Source organism: Chaetura pelagica, unplaced genomic scaffold, assembly GCF_000747805.2.
Source record: "Chaetura pelagica isolate M959 unplaced genomic scaffold, ChaPel_1.0 scaffold473, whole genome shotgun sequence".
Classification (NCBI taxonomy): domain Eukaryota; kingdom Metazoa; phylum Chordata; class Aves; order Apodiformes; family Apodidae; genus Chaetura; species Chaetura pelagica.
Window position 1 is genome coordinate 120,522 of NW_009952890.1, and position 21,723 is coordinate 142,244.

The 21,723-nt window shown below is 35.6% G+C and overlaps 1 protein-coding gene across 1 annotated transcript in view; it reads left to right on the forward strand.

Annotated features, from left to right (window-relative positions):
- Positions 1–10,183: 10,183 nt before the first annotated feature.
- AGTPBP1 (ATP/GTP binding protein 1) overlaps positions 10,184–21,723 on the forward strand; it is a 56,972-nt gene continuing 45,432 nt past the window's right edge. The window contains exons 1-8 of the mRNA XM_009995462.1: positions 10,184–10,215; positions 15,210–15,340; positions 15,931–15,998; positions 16,410–16,473; positions 16,803–16,949; positions 17,216–17,347; positions 19,052–19,145; positions 20,516–20,553. Of these exons, the coding sequence (XP_009993764.1) occupies positions 10,184–10,215; positions 15,210–15,340; positions 15,931–15,998; positions 16,410–16,473; positions 16,803–16,949; positions 17,216–17,347; positions 19,052–19,145; positions 20,516–20,553 (706 nt within the window). The remainder of the gene's footprint in view (positions 10,216–15,209; positions 15,341–15,930; positions 15,999–16,409; positions 16,474–16,802; positions 16,950–17,215; positions 17,348–19,051; positions 19,146–20,515; positions 20,554–21,723) is intronic.

Consider the following 21,723-nt stretch of genomic DNA (forward strand, 5'->3'; position numbering starts at 1 on the left):
CGGCTCGTCTGCTGTGCGGCAAAGCCTGCCCAGCGGCTCTGCAACTTCACGCTCCCTGGGCAGGAGTTTGCGGGTATTTCGGTGCTTGTTTTTCTTCCTCTCGCTTCCTTATACAGTTGTGGAAATGGAGCACGGCAAGAATTTCCCCGGGTGCCAGTTCAGATGCTTGGCAGAGAGACTCTTGAGAGACGGGCCGTGTGTCTCTCGTAGGGCGGGGTGATGTTTTTCTTCAGTATGAACTGGTTTCAGACACGGAGCTTTGTTAGCTGCCTAGCGATCCTGAGCTGGATCAATTTCTTTTACATACACTTAAGGCTGTAAGCTTTCCGTGGTAGGTCATGGGCAGAGGTGAGATTCTTCTGTGTACGTGTATAGTGTAAAACCACTCTGAAACTTCTATATAGCCTCGTGGTATGAATGTTGATTTTTGTGTCTTTATTTTTCCATCATGAACAAGTTAGCTTTCTAACGAATATTCTGATTTATGTTCTTGTAGAGAAATTCATCTGTGAACTGCCTTCACAGGTTACCTTTCATGTGAAGGCTTCCTTGTTTTGCATGTAGCTTTCAGCCTGCATTTTGCTGCTGCAAATCATGATGGGTGACAGGATGGTGCTGATGGGATAGCCCCACCTTTTGGTTTATCTTTCAGTGAAGTCCTCCTACTTGTGACCTAAGAGTCTTTCTGGAAATTTTACCCCCTGGTGTGCATTGTAAGTAAAAGTACAAGTCTATGGTGAAGTACCTTTTTTTTGTTGTTTTTGGGAAGGAGAATAGCAAAATACTCTCCTTTTCTGGAGACCTTCCTATTTAGTGTCAAGATAATTTTATCAGATGCACCTATTTCAGCAGAACACATTTTTATCATTAGTTTCTGATGTTTCAGTTCACTACCGGTTGGTTGGTTGTTGTGTTGGGTTTTTTTGTGCCAGCGTAAGTTAAGGGAAGTACCTTCCTTTTTTTTTTTTATTTTTTTTTTAAATAAAAATAAGATTCTCCTTTTATTTGTTTCAAAAAAGGGAGGGAAGGATCCCAAACCAAAGAGTAGTCTTGGTGTATGAGGTGATACCTGATCTGTTTATGTGAAGTGATACCTGATCTCAGGCTTAGCTTTCGGTTTAGGTTTTGGAGATGGCAGTCCTCATACTTAGCTTTCATATTCAAAAAATTCACAAGTTGCCTTCCAAATGGAATATTTTGAACTTGAAAAATATTTCCCTTCTTTTATAATAGATGGTAGCATGCAATCAGCTGATTTATATTAACTAGCTTACTGCTGCTGGGAGCAATTTCCCTGAAATTATGTGTGAGAAGCCACAGTTAGGGAATTTAAACTCAAGAGAAAGCTCTCCAGAGTTATCTTGGCTTACAGAAGGAGCTTGCTATTTCACTTCATGTTTAGGTTTTAGTCAAGGGAAGGTATTCAGCTTGTCACTCAGCAGCTTGTCAGCAATGTATCTTATGATTAGAGACTTTGCAGTCTTTAAAATTCATGGTAATACTTTGCTGGACATGTGTGGGAACCAGCTGTTTTTTGATCTTTATATGTTAGTGGAAACTAATTCCAGAACCAGCAAGCTGCTACTCTTAGAAGATTGCTAGATTGCTCCTGTGATAAGAATTACCAATGTCCGAAAGAACTCAATGTTCCTGAAGTCATGCTGGAGTATATATGCAGTCAGTGAACACCTTAACACAAAGGGGAAGTTATGTTTCTTGGTGCGAGCATGAGAGTGCTGAACAGGGTAGCTGCTTAGATGAGTGCTTAGGAAGGTTTTGTAATGGCAGTGTATCTCTGGCTGTGCTTTAAAGCCCTGCCACCATCCACAGCTTAACTGCCCAATATCGTGTTAAGCTGCAAGAAGATTATGAACTGTTCAGTGGGTGTCCTGGATACATGGACAAGTCAGCATGGTTTACATTTGGAAATACAGTTTTGTAGCAGACTAGAAGGGGGGTGGGGATCGTGGAAGGGGAGTACCCAAACATCCTTCCTTTTTCAACAGCCACAGAAATTAAGGTAATCCTTTATGCATGTGTAAATTATGGCGTTTCTGTGTAACTAATGAGGTTGAAAGGCTCAAGTGTATTTCAGTAGATAAATCTGCAACATGGAGCCACTGTTTTGTGGGGTTTTTTTGTTTGTTTTGTTTTTTGACGTGGTTTTTTTTTCTGGTTAAAACCAGGTTTGAGGGTTTGCTTTAGTTCAGCTGGTGAACTAGCAAGTTTAGATGTTTGCGTTACTTCTTTACAGACTGACCTTAGCGATCAAGACAGTGCAAGTCAAAGGAGCAGTCACTGGGTTAGGTGCTGGAAAGTGCTTCTGACATTTAGCCACTGTATCAGTGAAGCATTTCCAAGAGCTATGGAAAGTTACTGGGTTTCCAGTTGTTCAGTGTTTGATGTAGAGAAATGCTTAGTTTCTGCTATGATTGTCCTTTCCCTCCTGGCTATTTTTATTGCCTTCCTATCCCTCCCTCTGCCATTAACCTTCTACTTGATGAAAGTGTTACGCTAGCTGAGCAAGAAGTAGCTGACTTTTGCAGTGTTTATGTCTACTTAAATCTTGCAAGCTTTGAATATGATACTCTGTAAGCCTGGTGATGGTGAGTTTGTCATGTCTTGAGTAACCTTATGCTTGCAATGCTGATAACTTTCTAGGAGCTCCTTTCCAGGCAAAAAGTAGTTTTATTTTTTTGTTATTTTCCTGATAAGTGTTTTTTTGTTTGTTTGTTTGGGTTTTTTGTTGTTTGTTTTTTTTTTGGGGGGGGGGTGGATCACTACTAGATATTTACACGTTTGTTTTTTTGCTACATGTATCAGACTACGTATCAGACTTTGTTTTTACAGTTAAGTGGACTGGTGGTAATTGGCTGCATGACATAGCTGGCAAGCTGCTCTACAGGGCTTTGGTGATTCAGTCTTCTGTGAAGCTTTATGTGTGTCATTTTGGACGTCTGATTGTATACTACAGTTTATCTAGTTACGTCAAAAAGCTCTTTGCTGTAATACAGCTATGGGTAAATACAAATATTTATAGAAAAGGGTACAAGAAAAAGGCACTAGCTGATTTTTAGAAGTATTCTTTCTTTGACTAGTAAAGTTAGTAATTTTATTTTGAATTTGAAAATTAGCTATTTTTTTTTTCCACCAAAACAGTAACATCTTTTTTCTACTTAGGGGAGTTCACAGAATCACAGAATTGTCAGAGTTGGAAGGGACCTTTAGAGATAACTCTAGAGTTCATTAACTTTTGTGATTGCATGAAGGGTTTTTTCCTGCCATTTCCATGTGAAGTCTTAAGATTAAGTCTGGAAGAAAAGTATCTTTAGTTTTTGTAGTATATTGAACACATTTTTTCTCACAGAAGAAACACTTTTAATGTACCCTTAAGTGTATTATCATTTTTTTATTACACTAAAAGCTTTTTGTGCTGCTGCATGTTAAAGTATTAGGAAGAAATAGCTGTTTAGTGTGTACTTGGAGCAATTCTGTTCTAAGTTACAATTTAATTTAAGAAAGAGCCGGTCCTGAAAATTGGGGCTATTGACTAGGACATTAATTCTTAAAGACTTCCACAAAGTGAGATTTGGTTTGGGGTGGAAAGTGTGTTCTTGTTTTCCAGTGCTTGTAGAAGAATATTCAGAAACTGAGCAAGGAATAGGCAACTTCAAAAAATGGATTAGATATGATTGTGTATATGGATTCTGTTTACTAAATCGTCATTGAGTGCAATGTACCAATTTCCAGTTTGAAACTTAGTTTGAACCTTGAAGGATTTCTCTGTTTTCAGTCGTTAGAATTTATACTTGGATTATAGATAACCAAAACTTTTAGTTACTGTACTGTGGATTGAGCTTTCAGGATAGAGAACAGTTTGGACAAATAACTGTACATCTCAAAATAGTCTGTGAGAGTTTTAATCTAATGTAAGATTTTATGCTTTTATTAAGGAAATTCTTTTCAATTAACTTTGCTAGTTTGTATGACTCAAAGATAGAAGTGTTTCCTGTCAAAAGAACATTTTAAAAAGTGGAAGTTGTCACTTGGGGTACTGAACTGGGAAACAGTATGTTGTGTGTGAATGATTAATTAGGCCTGAGGGGTAAATTAATCTAAAATTTCCAAGCCCTTTGCAAAGGGACATTCATCCTTATGGTACTTAGGGATGAGACCCTGGAGGCAACAGCACAGTACTAATAGCAGTGGCCAATTCTTACTGCTGCCAAAGGAAAAGGACTGTGCTGTTGTGCTGAAAGTTTCTTGAATAATCTCAAATTTAACATTCTTTGGTTTTCCATTTTGTGCACAGATATTGGTGGAGTTTTGCCATATTTAGGTTGCTGGTTATCATGGCATTGACCTGCTCTGCACAAGCATCCTGGGTAGTTTTTGTTTTTTGGTACCAAGGTGGTGACTCTCTGGTGGTTGTATGTTGCTGCTCATCCTAAATTTTGAACACAGGGCCATTTCCTACAAGTGTAAATAGACTTAGGCAAATAATTGGTTCCTGCAAAAAAATTACTTTTATGTTAAACAATGTAAACCACAAATAGTATTTTGGAATCAAGATTTCTGAGACCACAAAGAATCCAGTAGTCTTTTTATCGGATTGTGCTCAGATTTTTTCAGTGTCTTGAAAAACAGTATTTCAACCTATCAACAGCTTCTGAGATATCTGAAATAACATACTGTCCCATACCAGTTTGCTTCTGGTTTAATCTGCACTGGGACAGGAGGAACCCATGTGTTTTTCTGTGAGAGATGGAACTGTCTTTTGAAAGCTTACCCCAGAATACAATCATCTATCTGATCTAGTGGAGGGTTTTGATCTAGCTTTTTTCCTGCCTATCATTTATGAAATTTTGAATAGTTAACGTTTTTTTCTCAGTTCATATCTAGGATTTCTCTAATTTAAAAATTAATTTTAAGTCAATTCTGTCCTCTAAATTTGTACTCCTTCCTTTTTTGCTTACTAGTTTTTTTTATACAGTGGCATTTTACAAAAATTTTGCTCAGCTACCTGATACCACTATCTGATAAATAGTACACATCAAAGAAACTACTTTTTTTGCTGTGCACTTGTTCATGTTTGCTTCTTTCAAACCTTTACAATCAATAATTCCATTATGAGCATAAGTGAAGTTTGAGCTTTGGCTTTGAAAATACTTGGGGATGTGCCTCACTTTGAATCTTTGAATACAAAGCAGAACATGAAATATGTATATGAACAGCCTTGCAGGCTTACTGTGCTAGTTGCAGACAATAAAACTGAAGCTTTGTTTTGTCTCTTCATGAGTGTGATTTTTGTGTGTGGTTTTTGCAACTCATATTTATGATAATATATTGTTTACTGTATAGGGAACAGACTTGAAAAATCGGCCTTTCTATATACAGTTTATTAGTTAAGAAAGTTAGTTTCTGGCAAATAAAAACACAGAAAGTACAATACACTGCAAGCAGGACAGATTTAATAGTATCAATAAACTGTGCATATCTATACTTGGGTTTGCTTTGTCTAGTATAATTTGATGAAAATAACTGTCTTCTTTGGAATGCAATTAAAAGTATTTTGCAGGAAAGTCCAAATATTAACCTATGTAAATTTGAAAGGTCTCTGGCTTTTTAAAGGAGTTTGTTTTCTGGTAGGTTTTAAATTTTTTGTCTGTTTGTTTTTGTGTGTGTAATTGTGTAGGTTTTTTCTTGTTGTTTGGTTGGTGCTTTTGTTGGGTTTTTTTGTTTGTTTGTTTTAAGGGAGGGGATTAAAAAAAGAAAATACAAAGGTACTTTACATTTTTTAGTTACACTTATATGTCAAAGACAGATATGTTCTATGTTTAAGTATTTTTGTTGATTGAAGCATCTGAATTATTTTTGTGTAAACTCAGTGTATATTGCAGCTTCAGTAGCAGACGTATGATCTGTGTTTTGACTAAGACAGAGTTCCACTAGCAGGAATTTAGCATGAAAAGTGGGGGTTTGTTCAACCTCCTCTGTCTTGAGAGGTAGGCTTTATCTGGCATGCTCTGTAGTTGTTGTATCTGAGTGTGTCTGTTTTTGTGGCAGAGTTATTTTGCCATGACTAGTACTGCTCACTTCGCTTACCATGAATTTGCTGGGTAGTGGTTTATTTGTCTTCCATGGCAGTTTTTTGAAAACATTCTTTTTAGCGATATTTTCCCTTGCAAGAAAACAGGCTTGATGACAAGAAAGTCTGCTGTAGTTCCAGAATGTAGATAAATATCTTAAACGTGAAAAAGAAAAAAGGAAAAAAAAAAAAAAAGCAGCAACCATTATATGGCTGGTTAAAATAGAAGTTTTGAGCCTCACATGTGATGCTCTCAAAAATGACATGTTGTGATGGTGACTAGTATAAGTTAGAGTGGGACTGGAGTTTGGTCTTGTGTCTGTCTTCTTTACTGTCCCTTAGTGATTCATGGAAAAAAAAAGGGAAAACAATTTACAGTGAATACACTTAGCTGCAGGTTCTGGCACAGTTGATCCATTCATTACTGTACTGAGTTTAATTTGATTTCTTCAGTTTTATTTAAAGGTGGCTGTTCCAAATGTGTAGAAATTCAACCTGGATGGCTTGCAATAGATACTCTACCCTGAAATGTATGCATCAGCTTAAGTACGAGAATCTTGAGGAAGATGAAAGAAGCACTAGCTATGTGACAGTGCATGCAAAGTATTTGGTTAGTAGCATTTACTTTTAAAAAATACCTCCCTTCCTTTATTAAGTAGGTGATGGAGAGCAAATTTGATGATTAAGTGGCTTTCTATTGTAGTATGACGTTCCTGGTATTTCTGTGAAAATACATTCCTCTAAGAGACAAGACCATCCAGGAAAGTGGGACAGGGATTGGCCTGATTTTAGTGAAGGGGATTTTTAAAAAAATTGCTATTTTTTTTAAACAAATGACATTTTAGGTTTCTCTTCCCCCAAAGCAGTGGATTTAGGATCACAAAAGTAAGTGAATGCCTAAAATGGAAATAAGATGCTCTTTTATGGAAGAATCAGGAGCCAGTTTTGACTGTACATCAGGAGCAGCTATATGAGGTCAATAAAAAAGAGAGGGCTTTGTTTGGTGTCCCTAGTGAGGTTTGAACAGGAAACATCACATGTACTTGATGTGCATTCTTCAGGGGTTGCATAAGGGAGGAAGCTCCAAATCTAGCAGTTGGTAAAGAAGAACCCAATTCTAGAAGTCTTCAACCCCATGAGAAGAACTGAGGCAGAGGTTGTTCATAAAGGAGGTTAGTAGCATCTGTATTGTGTGACCCTGGTCATAACCTGTTTATGCTTTCCTGCAGAAGCCCTAGGGTCCAGTCACCCATGCTAGCAAAACAGTATTAGTGTCAAGCATTAAGAGCACCGTACCGGGATTACTAATTTCCCTTTTCATCCCGAATGCAGGTTGCTCCCTAATTAGTGTCACTAGAATTTCTTTTGATTCCTGTTAAAATGTTTGCCTGACCAGAATTGTTGCTCATTGGGAGAGACTGAGCACCTTGGTGTTCTTCTAATGCATATAAATCAACTTGCTGTTCAGGAAGGTGGTGTTTTACTAGTCCTGTGTAGCTTTACAGGCACTCCCAGTAATGCCTGATAGACAAGCCTGAATGTGAGGTCTAAATGAAATTATGCCAGTTTGTTTCTGTAGTCACTGTTTTGAACAGAATAAAAATAGCTTTGTGATAGTGCTCACCATTTTGTGCAGTAGTTTTGTGGTTAGAGTATTTATCCAAGCATTCCATGTAATTCTTCTGCATTTCAACACATGCCAAAACTTAGATGAAAGGTAAATAATTGAGGGGTATCCTCTGCCATTCTGCATGAGATTTTCAGTGAGTGGCAAAGTTTCATTGGGTTGAAAAAGTGGATCAGCAGAGAAGGTGAGTCAGTGGCTTAGTGACAGTTCATGTAGTAGGGAGGCAGATATCTGTCACATGAAGCATGTCTGTTTTTCTGTGGAGAAAAGATGAAAATTATATAAAATTTCCTGCAGGGCATTTAATTAATTTCGATGTTGGTCGTATTATTACAGTCAGTGCGGCTCTTCGATTTGAAACTTATGTCTGGAGAAATTTTCTATGAAGAAGGTGCTTTTTTCTCCTCTGCAAGTGGGAGGGTGGAGGACATAGCATTCCACAAACTACGTGAAAAGGCAGAGGTAGATAGCACAGAATCCAGCATCTATCAACTTGAAGTTTAAAGAGACCTCTCTGCTATCCTCTGTTCCCCTCCAACTTGAGACTTAAAAAAATTCTGTGGTTGGTCTTTTAAGTGTAGCAGAACTGATGCTTATTTACCTTCTGATTTGCTACTATGGGCATTGGCATTTAAACTATGTTTTAAAAGTACTTTTAAATTGAGGCTCATGCACCTTCTGCCTTTACTTTTCTATCAACCCTGTATTCAAAATAGCCATAATAGTACAATTTTTAAAAATAGTTTGTGCCTTTTTTTCATCGCCTAGTAAAATGCTACAGAGAGATTTTGTTACTTCAGTGTGCATAAGCATTCCACCACAGCTCTCTGAATTGCTGACAGAAGCATTTCTCTGTCTGCTTTTGCTTACTGTTCTTTCTCACGTTGTTTGGTTGTGGTTTTTTTTGTTTGTTTGTTTGGTTTGGTTGGTTTGGGGTTTTTTTGTTGGGTTGTTTTTGTTTTGTTTTTTCCCCCAGAGTTTCTTGTGCTTTTTGTTATCTGCTCATGTTTTCCCCTTGGCTTGGAGCATGTGCACATTAGTGCTTACTGAAATATTTTGCAGTGAATTTAGACCAAACCAAATCAAGACCTTGCAATTGAAGACAGTTCATCCCTGTGGCTAGCCCCACTTGACAGCAGTTCAGTACACTGTAATATGTAGACATCGTTGGCACTGGTAGACTGTTCATCATCTGTCTGACAGTGGGTCAGTGCTGCAGGCAAAATGGCACTTGACTACTTGAATTCAATAATATTTTCTGTCCAGTAACACCTACAACCTGGTTCAAATAATCCAGACTTTATAATTTGTGAAATTGCCTGCATTGTGGTGGACGCAGCTTTTCTCTTTTAACTATTCTGTTTCATTAAAGGAAGTCAAGCCACACTTGAAGGGTGTTTGGACAAATCTAGGACACGTTTTTGAGTCAAGCTGCAATTCTTGTGAAAAGCTGAGTATTTGCTTCTTAGCTGCTTCTAAAAGATTCTGCTTTCAGGTAAGTATGGAAATAAGCTTACTTCATCTACTTTAGGCTTTTAGCAATTGCAGAGTGAAATTTACTTGTAATAAAATCCTGATTATTACAGGTGCTGAACAAGAAGGATTTCTGAGCAGTGTTACAAATTTCTCTTTGGGCAGGCTGTGCATGTGTGTGCACTTCATTCTCACCACCCACATCTTTGAACATAATTTTTATTCCCTTTACTGTCTCTTCCATCTTAACACTAGGCACTGTGTCCTTTGAGGACACTGTTTTTTTCTTCACAGGGGAAGTATTTGCCATTCATGTTAGATCTCAAATGGAAGTACTAAAGTTCAGTTAATGGCCCTGTAGAATGCAACCTTAATTGCTTGGAGGTACAGTTTGTGGAAGCAGTGTACCCTGAGGACGCTATGTCCTTAAAAGGATAGGAAAATCGAGTCCTTAGCAGGGTATGGTTTCTGTCCAAGAAATATATTCAGGTCTTGCTTAAATAAGAACATCAAACACTCCCTTGCTTCTCCCAGTGCTTCTAGCCCTGGTTATCCTGGATACATGAAATGGCAGTCAGAGTTAAGTATGTTGTGGCATCTCACAACATTGTCAAGTAAGTTTAAAGAAGTCTTCAGGAAAAACTCTGTCATGGACCTGAAAATTCTGTCACTTAACTAACTGATAAAAATTTCTGTTTTATTACAGTCAGACTCTCTGAGCTTGGTAGGACTAAATTATAATGCAGAACTATGCTCCATACTTTAATTACAGTGTTTTTATTATAAAATCTGGACCAAATGGATTTCAGAGAGAAGAACTTGTCACAGCGTGGAGAAATGCAGTCAATGCTAATTGACTTAACATTTCTGGTGTAGAGACACCCAATACAGTGGTAGCATTTAATCATAAAAGAATAACAGATTTTGATAATTTGTAATTATTTAATATCTTTCAGGTTATGAGAGATGGTGATTTGAAGAATCAGGTTTCCGATATGAACAAAGTAAAGATATCATCTGAAAAAAGGTAAATTTAAACCTATTGTGACTTCTTAATGTTAAACTATTTGAGATTTGTGAAAACCCAGTCTTTATCTTAATAAGATAAATAAAATATACACTATGGATCTCTAGTGAGAATGTGCAAGCTGATGTCCTGAAACACTGAGGGAGTCCATATTGATTAACATAAAGTAGCTTCTTCATATTTAATAAATAACTTGAAATTTAAATTTTTCAGTTGGTGTTAGACATGTTCAAATAAAATATAAATTAAGTTTCATTGAAATAATTATCAATTAATATCATAGTTTCATGCAAATATTAGCAAAACATAAAAGTATTTTGACTGGAGGAATTATAGATTAAGTTTATAATACTGGATAAAAAGCCAGGTATTTCTCATAAGATGTACATATATAATTCTCCAACATACCTGCAGTCCAACACACAGCTGGGACAATCAAGAGTGAGAATACAGAAGATTTCAATAATTTAAAAGTTGTTTGTTATTTTCATAACTTGTTTTAGCAAATATTTGAAAAATGTATAAGATTATCTATGAAAGGCAGTATGTCTGTCAAGTGTAAGTAGACTATTGAAAGGCTTTTAGTTTTACTCTTCTTTCAAGCTAGCACAGGTTAAACAACCTTGTTATATTAAACCATCTAACCAGATTTAAAAAAATCTATAAAGATGGTAAAACAGGGAATTTTTCCTTCAGTTTTAGTTCTCTGAAATACTGTTTTGCTGGTTCTTGGTTTTTTTTGGTTTTTTTTAAATAAGAATGGATGAATCTGAATGGACATGCTCTACTGTGGACCAATTTTTATATCTTGGGATGGATTTAAAATTTGAATTTAAATGCTTTCATGTAGCATTATCTTTGCATTTGCTGACTTTAACAGTGGAATGGCTTGGTATCAGAGACTGGCTATCCTTAGGCATTATGCTAAGTGAAGTCAAACTCTGTCAGCAATGGGTATTCTTGGAAATACTACTAATTCTAATGCATAAAGTATGCTATCACAAAGAATACTAGATTTTTGCGGAGTGGCTAGTTGAGTACCATTTATTCTTCTGTAGTTACTGTGTTTAAAAGGAAGTTTCTACCCCTGCAGTTCTAAGCAGTTGTTGCCTAAGTCATTAATAAATTATGGCAAATTAATTGTACAGAGATAGCTGTGAACTGGTAAGAAGTGTTGGCTCTTCAAGGGTTACCTGATAACGGTGGAGGTGGTTGATGAAAACAAACTCAGAGAAGCCTGGCCTACTTTGAAGTAGTTTTTTCAAAGACTTGCTGCAACATCCTGAAACACAGAAGAGTTGTTTGCTCTGTGGGAGGAAGACACTTCCTGATAGGTCAGAATGCTGGCCAACTGCAAATGGCAGTTTCAGAGGAAGTAGGTGCTGTTGGGAAGCTGAAGTCTTCTGTTTACTTCTGTCATTTGACTGTTATCTTTTGTTAGGCTTTTTGGAAGATGAGTAGCTGAAAACCACTCTAAGATAACTGAATGTTTATAAGCAGCTATGACAGCCATTAGAGTTCTTTGTCATGGTGAGCAGATGCTTAGGAAGGTGTAATGATGTGGTTTAGCATTTGTGTAGCAAAGGTAGTGTATAGTGAGTAATGGAGAGTTGTGGATCTAGCACTTCATAATCAGAGTAAGAATGCTTAAACCTTTGGGATTTGAAGCGACTGAAATAAATGTCCCTGCAGTGGGGGAACTTCCTTTGAGAAGCCGCTTCCTTTTGAAGCAGTGTGAAGTCCCCATAGTCCTCTCTTCCTCGCTGTCTGGGCAGTTTCTTGCTCTGTATCTACTCATAACTGTCCTAACCAGAGAAGGAGGAAATTGACAAAGCTCTCTGGTTAAGAGTCATACTCGTAAGTTTGGCAACAGTTGGATGACAGCAAGGTTCATGCTTTCTTTCTGCACGTGAGATGGTGGTATTAGGGGCATTTTGAGCTGTAGCATTTGAATGTGCAATGGAGAGGGGTATTTTTGACTGTGGAAACATGCAGTGTACAGGATCAAATAATCCTGATAAACTTCATCTCAGGGTGCTTTAAAGAAAATCTAAATTCATCTCAGAATAATAATTACCAGTTTTCCTCAGAACTCACGAAATTTACGTTAAGTAGTGAAGACAGAGATGGCAAACCTAGTGATTTTGTCTGTGGAAGTAGGGGAGCAGAAACTAAGTAGCTGTAGATGAACCATCTTCTCTGCTTTGCACAGAGATTTAGTCCTTCTGTGCAATTAGCTAATTCACACACAGAGTTGAGATATTTGGTATAATGTCCATATGAGCACAGGAAGGGGAGCAGGGTGGTATTCCACAAAGTTATCTCGGCTTCCCAAAATGCCAGGTACTACTTCTATACACAGAAACATGTAACATTAGCTTGTTTGTATTCCATCACTTGCACACACAATTGCTTAACTACTTCTTCCATTTAAAGTGACAGTGCTTGAGCATTTTACTACACATGCTGAAAGGGTAGAAGGCTTTTTGTTAGTAGATGTCCCTCTAGCATATGGGTGGGTATTTTAGTATGCTAACAATACACTAGTTAATAAGGTGAGTCCAATTTAGTCAGTGTTTTCTATCCAGTGCTCAAGCCTAAGAGGAAATCAGAACTTTCAGGACAGACTCCGCGCTCCTGTTGTTTTCGGGACTTGAACTTTACGTGGCTATATTTCTCCTCTTAAGACTTTTTTGCAAGATGAATATCCTCAAATAATTCTAAAGCCGTATTTTCAGCTGCTACAGTGAGTGCTCATAGCTCTTGATAGAAAATCTGTCCCCAGGATAAGGTTAAATTTTGGGGCTTAGATGATTATACCACCCAGTAGTAAGAACGATATTTTCTTCCTAAACTCTTTAAAGGTTTTAATAAGTATGGAGAAATTGTTAGATGCTAACTTTCTGTATGTGGTATGTTCTTCCATGTGCCAGTGTTGCTTGAATTTTGCAGGCTGCAGTAGTAAAAAATCAGATTCACTCTGAGATTTTAATACCCATGAGTGAGTTTTGTTTTTATAAAAACTGGTACTTTTAAAAAATTATTATTCATAAAGATAATCCTTGCTTTCTTGGGTTGTTTCAAACTTTTAAACTACATTTTTTTAGTAATGAGACTAATGATAAACTACAATGGAAATTTTATACTCGTACACCCACACAAACAATTAAAGCAGCAGTTCTCTTACACGTTGGTTTATAGGTGAATTGATGGGACTCATAGTTGTTTTGATGGTGGAGCTGTGGAAGAGAGTGACAAACATCCTCTGGAAGTTTGTCAGTTTGCATACAAGAGCAGCAGAGCTTGTGGATTTTATTAAAATCATGCATTTAATTTTGAGTATTTAAAATTCAGTGGATAAATGGAAGAGTAGAAGTAAATAAAACAAAGCTTATGCAAATAATACCAGCTTTATATTATTCAATCTGGTTTTGAAAGATGAGAAAAGATTGGAGGGATTATGTTTTATTTATACAAGGAAAGCAGTATTACAGCAACCAAGACAAATTTATTTTGGACCAAGAAATTCTTCAAAATTAAAGTCTAGCAAATAACTGCAAAGGTGATATTCTTGCTTTACAATATAGAATTATTTTTACTGAAGCTCTATAATTAGTATGATCTTTTATAATTTACTGATTTTAACAACTTGAAAGTATCCTCTGTAACCTGACATTGTTTATTGTCTATACTTCTCGTTTAGGTATCAGTGTTGGAAAGTGAAAACGGTTGAAGCAGTTTGCTTAGCAGCTGTTACATCAATTTGCTTTCAAAACAATAAGCCTTTGTCAACAGCTACATTTTTATATAGATTTTAACTTTTTTGTCTGCATATAAAGAACTATTTTATCAAAGTTAACTAAGTATGAAACCACACATGTACAGATCAGGGAGTGATAATTTCTCATTGTTATATACAAAACTGATAGTGTTTATAAAGCTGCTGTATATTTTTATTACAGATAGTCAGATGAGTATGTGTTTAAAGTGAATTATTGTTGATTATTGCAGGACTCTAATGTTACAAACTGAAAAGTCAAGGTAGTTAATACTTAAACAATATTTTCATGAAGTTAATGATGTGACTACAATTCAAATGTTAAATATTTGTCTAAAATGGCATTAATGTGGTAATACGAAACTATTTTGAATAAATAAAACATTTTCTAGACTTACTTGATTTTGAATACTATAACTATATATATATATGTATATATATATAAAAAACCCCTCTCTCTATATATATATACACCATATATATACTTATATACATAAAGTATATATATAATAACTATATATACTATATATAGTTATATACCATAATATAATATTCATTCTTTCTCTGTAATCTACCTATCTGTATGAATGCCTGGTTTAAAATGTTTCTTACGTTAAAATATATTTTCAAGGTAATTTTGTGATGGCAGGCCAAAATAACCTTGTTTTACAGGTTAATCCAAATTCAGGTGGTAGCTATGGACACCTTCCAAAGTCCTTTCTTGAAGATGGTGTTGTTTTTCTTCAGCTGCTGGGTGCTGGTTTCCTCACTTCAAGAATGATAATCTTTTTTTTCACTTCTGAAGCTCTAGCTTGTAAGACAAACAGTCTTTGGGACTGTTTGTAGCCAGTTTTTCCTGAATGGGAGGTTTGATATGGGCTCTTAACATGACCTATATTAAATATAAATAACTCTGATTGACACAGTTAAGCAGTATTTGTGCCTATATCTAGACTTCACTTGCTGCAACCAATTTCCCTGTTCACAGCTACTCCTGGAGATGCTGTTATATGCAATTAGTCGGCTGTGATTCAGGCTTTGCTAAGTCTGTCAGTTTGCCAGAATTCAGGAGAATTAAGACTGTTTTCCAATTGAGATAAAATATAAGGAGGAATTAATCACTTTCCCTGTTCTGACGTGGCGTTTCTGTTGGTGGGATTTGGGCTTTTTTCCTAATCTAGATAAAAAAATGAATATAAAAAAATCTTTCTTGTAGTATTTCTACCAGTTCTCGGACTATGTCTCTGCTGTCACAGCTGGAAAAGATCAATTTGGACTCTGTATTAGGAGAAGCAGACAATGCCAGATATGTTACTTCAAAGATCCTTCATCTGGTTCAGAGTCAAGGTAAATACCTAAGTTTTGTGGGTTTAGTGGTTGTCCTTTTGAGCTTTTCTTCTTGTATTTCTCTTGCTGGAACGTTCTTTAATTTTTGTTTCTGTTTGGTAAGCTTGATTATCCATCTGTTTTTGTTACAGATTGTTGAAAGCACCTGTTTAAGGCTATCCTTAACACTACTTGGCTTAGTGTTGGTTGCACTGAGTGCATTTTTTATTGACAAACAGCCATAATTTAAGTAACAATTTGCAACATATGTGTGTTTGTGTATGTAGGTGTGTGTGTATATATATATATATATACCTATATATATAAAAGAAGTAAGTATCTGGAAGAGAGCTTTCTTACAGATTTTTTTCTTTAGAGTTTGTTTTTTTTTTCTAGAGCATAACAAGGTTGTTGGATAAGTGAAAGTGAAAATGAGTTTTAAAAATCATTTAAGTAATTTAATTTTTTAGTTAATTTTATATAGCTATGTGCAGTTTCTAATAGGTTTTAGTATTTGCAGTGTAGATTTTCTGATCAATCTGTATATCTTTTTGTTTTTTTCCTGCAAGCTAGTATATTTAAACTAAAAATGGCCTTTTTCTCATTGACAGAAAAAACCAGGAAGGAGATGACTGCTAAGGGTTCCACTGGAATAGAAGTTATCCTGTCAACCCTAGAGGTAAAACCTTTTGATCTGTGGGGTAGTATCTTATGGATACATAGCAAGTTTTTATTTTATTATTGAGCTTCGTATCATTAAATATATTGTTACCCTAGCTAGTCTCCAAAACTTGAGTAGGACTGTAATGATTAGATAGAGTCTATTAGTATCATAATTTACTTCAAAATTTCCCTCCCTTATTTTAAAATATTCTAAGACCTTATTTGTCAGCTATCAGTTCTAATTAATATGCCATACTACAAACTAGGTTTTCATTGGTTTTTTTGTGGCTAGTTTAGGCTGCAGAGTGGTTAGCTGGCTAGTTACATCTTTAGTTCTGTTTGATTTAGTGGTGGCAATTTCTCTGAGCTTTAAGTATCATTAGACTTCAACACTAAGCAAAGAAATATCTCTATTTTTTGATTGCAGAATACAAAAGATCATCAAACTATTCTAAATATATTGAATATTCTCATTGAGGTAGTCTCAGCTGGTAAGTTTTAACTGAGGAATGATTTCTGATTATATTCTGGTATTCTTCTGCAGACTTGTTGGCTTGGGTTTTTTTTTGTTTGTTGGTTTTGTTTTGTTTTTTTATGATGTTTGGTAAAGCTGATTTATATGCAGAATAAAAAGAATATAAAGACTGAAGTCACCCTTCAGGTAATCATACACAAATAATTTATGTCCAGCATGTTTCAAATAGTGCAGTCATTTATGAAGAAATTATTGCTGTTCTCAATACTTTCTTCATGAAGATTGCAGCTAAGATACTTCATTGTTCCTTGGTTTTGGAAATAATAGTTGAGTTTTAATTTCTAGGTGGTGGTCGGAGAGCAAGTGTCTTAGTCACTAAAGGAGGGACACAGATCTTACTGCAGCTGCTTTTGACTGCCAGCAAAGACTCTCCACTAAATGAAGAATTAATGGTGCTTCTTCATACTCTTCTTGCAAAAATTGGTCCAAAAGGTGATAATATACTTAAGTAATATAGCTTAATACTTTACAATTTTGTAATTGAAACTTAAGAAAAAAAGTTCTTTCTACTACTGTATAAGCATCCACATACTTACTTAGAAGAGAGGATAACAAATGGAAGAGTAAAGTAGAGGGGAGGGAAGAATGGTGAAAAATTAAATTGCAGAGTTATCTGTAGAATTAATTCAAAATTCAATTAACTTTTAAATGATAATTTCAAAATTAGTGTGATTCATCTTGCTTTTCTCTGATGTCAGACAAAAAGATTGGCATGAAAGCAAGAATTAATGGTGTCCTGAACATATCATTGAATTTAGTGAAGCAGAATTTGCAGAACCACAGACTAATATTGCCATGTCTTCAAGTGTTAAGAGTTTACTCAACCAACTGTAAGTATTTCAGAGAATTATTTTCTTTCCCATGTGTTACAACATTTTTTACGTAGATACAGCTAAAATATCAGAACTAATGCTTAATGTTTAAAATTAATTTCATCTGAGAAATTGCTTTTTATGTAATCAAATCACTTAAATTCTAATAAAAGCTGTGAAGCATGTTAGTATTTCTTTTATATCTTTTTTTTTTTGTTCAGTTGTGTATACATATATATGTATATAGTTGGCAGGGTTTTAACTAGTGCTATTGGATGAGTGAAATTTTGAGTCATCTCATTTGTATAAATGTTGATGCTTTAGGATCTAAATCAGAAATGCTAACATTATGCTTGTACTTAAAACAATTTTTTCCCTTTATTATACATGGTCATGAGGTTTATCTTTGCTTCTTATTGGTTTATATAATTCATGATTGCTAATGTAAAGCTTGGTTCACATAGGAAGTATTTTGTTTCTTTTTTTAACTTTTCCCTTATTCCTTGTGTTGAAGTGCCGTGCTATTGGACTAGTACTCTTCCACAGAAGCCTAATCTACTGTTTGAACAGGCAGTAGGAAGCTGATTAAAACCAGTGTGGTTCCTACTGTACATCTGCTGTAGATTAGATGCCATAGAGCTCAAAATGGCTGTTAAACCTCTTCAATAAATGTGAGAGTTTTAAAACATAATTGGTGATCTATAAGATTATTTTTCAGGACATTCATGTGAGCACCTGTAATTCATGAAGTCCACTACTTTAACATGGGTAAACTTAATTTCTGTTGAGCTGTCTGATAATGAGATAAAATGCTTTTAAACTGAAGAGTTTATTACAGGTAGTTGCATAGCTTAGCTGAAAACTTGCTTCATCCTTAAAATGGGAAATTGAACTGATTCTCTAATATGGATTATGCTTAGATCAGTTCTATATTTCTGTATTACCCAGTCCTTATAAGCAGAAAAAGTAGTAGTATATTACATGCTGATGGGTAGTACTATTTAAAGTTTATGTACAGTTGCTACCAGAATAGAGCTCTGATTTTTCTTAGATTCTAGTGGTGTAATGTTTCTGCTGCTGATGATGACATTGCAATTTGTGTTCAAGTACTAAGTTCTACACTAATAACTGCCTTTGTTATATTGAAGTAAATTCTTAGTTACTCTCTTCCTGCTTTGTTAGGAGTGTATGTTGCTAAACCCTGTTGGGAATTAAGTTTCTGTGCAGGTTTCAGAAGTTTGTATTTCCATGTATGTGTAACATGTAGCTGAGGAAAGCTTTATACCAATTGGCATTTCTGAATTTTTCAATGAACTCTTGGCTTTCAAATGCTGGTGGATGTACCTGTCTATCCTGATACTGGAGGATAATAGCAAGTGATAGAACTTGATAGACTTGAAATTTTAGAAACACTGCTGTCTTGCTAAAACTTGTTCTGAAGAAAACTATTTTTATGGTGCATCTTAATAACAAAAAAGCTGAATCATGCGTTGTGACTAGTACATGGTTGTAATAATTTTTTTTTTCTGCTTTTCAAGTTTATCTGGTTTAGATTATCACACTAGTTATGTGCAGAGTCTGCTTGTTGGTGTATTTTAAAACATGTCTAACATTTTTTATACTTCAGAATCAACTCACATGGATTTTAGTTTGAGAGTATTGCTTTTTGTTTTTCTTTGCTTTTTACATTATCTTAAAATGGATTGGTTTTAACTCTTCCAGCTGTAAATGCAGTGTCCTTGGGAAAGAATGGAGTAGTAGAACTGATGTTTAAGATCATTGGCCCTTTTAGTAAAAAGAACACCAGCCTTATGAAGTAAGTAATGTCTCTTTAATATAGTATTTAGAAAAACCTTACATACCTTTCAAAGCTTACTTGTAAATGAAAACTAATACTAGAGAAATGAAAGTTAACTCATATTTGAAGCAGATGTGATGGGAAGTGGGAAGGAGAACCACAGATCTGTCAGTTGAATTTTTTCCCATTACAGGAAACACAAAATGCTTGAATGTCTAGCTGCAGTACTGGTAAAAGAATATCAGTATTCTGGGTTTTTTTTACTCTAATATTGCTGCATGGAAAGTCTACGATAGTTATCCCCAAATCAGGAAAAGTATATCAAGACAATTCCATAATTTTAAAATCTAAACTGGCTGCTACATCTACTTTGTGTTTTTAAAGCGACACCATCTGTTATATTTTGTAATAAAATTTTCTTTCTGTTTTACTTGAAAGCAACTATAGATTCTCAGGACAAAACATTAAAATATATATTAGGAAGCACCAGCAACATCTGTCTAGTAGGCTACTGTGTTTTTAAAGAAACTTAAATTCCCTGCATACCTTTAAGTAGTGACTCTAGATTTTATCCCTCCTCCCCCGTATTTTTTTTTTTTTTTAGTGAAGTTCTTTATACTCTGCCACCTTTTTGGAAGTACATACTTGTGGAATTTTTCATCTGGTTAGCAAAGTAATAAACTCAGGCTGTTCATATTCTAACTTCAGTACAAAAAAAAATAGTGTTATCTAAATCTAATATTTATGAGTAGTAGAGTATGTTCCAAAAATGCCCTGCCCTTGTAAGCACCAGCTACAATTTGGCATATGAACTTACTATTCCAGAAGTTGACTAATCATTATGTACTTGTTTATTTTCTACTTGTTTCACTTCAGTATTTTGTACCTCTTGAATTAATTAAGACAAGATGTTTGAGTACAACAAAAATCTCAGACTGACTATTTTATATGGAAGTAGGAATTGATGAGTGTTACTCCTCAATATATTCATATACTGCCAGTTTCGACCCACAGTTTTCTAAAATAGCATCCTTTGGTTTAGGAAGTATTTGTTCTGCTGCTCACATGCAAATGTTTAAAAAGTATAATCTCTTGACTATGGTTCATAAAACATTGTAACTTACCGTGTTTTTTTGCAAAGGCTTGCGTAGCCTTTGCATGGATATTTTTCAGTTTCACCATCAGACTTAAGATATAGCAGAGATGCATGATATTTTTAGTAAAACAGAATTTTAAAAGCAAATTTTGTGATATAGCGCAACCAGGAAGACATTAGGATAGATGCTAATAAATCCATTAACAGTGAATATTTTGTATAGCTTTACAGTGTTGTAGAGATTAAGCTTACTGTTTGGTTGTTGTTTTGACTTTTCTTGTTATGTTGACAGGGTTGCTTTAGACACACTTGCTGCATTGCTAAAATCAAGTAAGTGTCTGACTGAACAAAACTTTGTATAGTTGAGAGACATATATGTTTGTGTGTATGTGCATAAGCACAGAAAAATAATATTAAGCCTGTGGCCACAACAAGATCAAGGCCTGGAAACGTAGAGATAAGGCTACAGCTTTTTTTACAGTCTCTAGTGCATTAGTATTTATATATCTACATATATATTTAATAATTAGTTACTGTCTCTTCAGCTACACAGCAGAAAGGCTCCATTGGTTCTGCAGAACTGTTGTGGATTCGAGGGGGAGAAATGGCCTTTTGCATTCACTCACCTCAACCCTTCAGTAATGGATATCTGTAGCTTAACTCCTGCGCATCTTCTTTATATATACATCTAAAAATATCTGTTGGAGGGCAGGGGAAAATACAGGGTGTCTTCAGGTACCTTTCTGAGTAATTAGGTCTTGGGTCCTAAGGACGAATCTGCCAGTGATGCACATGAAGTGGAGCTAAGGGTAATGAAATGAGAATCTTCTGACTGTCTCGGCTGGCAGCCGTCAGTACCGGCAAATGTAATCTCTGCACATTTTGCCCCAAGATTGTAACTTGGCAAGGAATTAAAGAGTCATTCTCTCCAAACAGTTGCATAAAAATAAAAAATTCATAGAATCCTAGAATGGTTTGAGTTGGAAGGCACCTGAAAGATGATATAGTACCAACCCCACTGCATGGGAAGGGTCACCTTCCAGTAGACCAGGCTGCTCAAAGCCCAGTCCAACCTGGCCTTGAACACTTCCATGGAGGAGGGGGCATCCACAACTGCCCTGGAAAACCTGTTCCTAGTGGTTTTAGTGGAGTTAGTTAAGAACTGAGGCATGATTAGTTTTGGCAGAAAACCAAGGGGACTAGTTTCAGAAAAGGGGCTGGAAACTACTTTACTGATTATTACAGTTTGAGAAGTCTTACACATTTTGTTTTTACTAATTTTGGAATTTCTTTTTGGGTAATTTAGGGAAATAAATATTTCCAAATGATTGTCAGTGTTCAATCCTGTTCATGTGCAGTTAAATTTTAATCACAGAATCAAAGAACTATTCAGGTTGGAAAAGACCCTCAGGATCACCGAGTCCAACCATCATCCCTGCTCTACAAAGTTCTCCCCTAAACCATATCCACCAACACCACATCCAAATGACCCTTAAACAC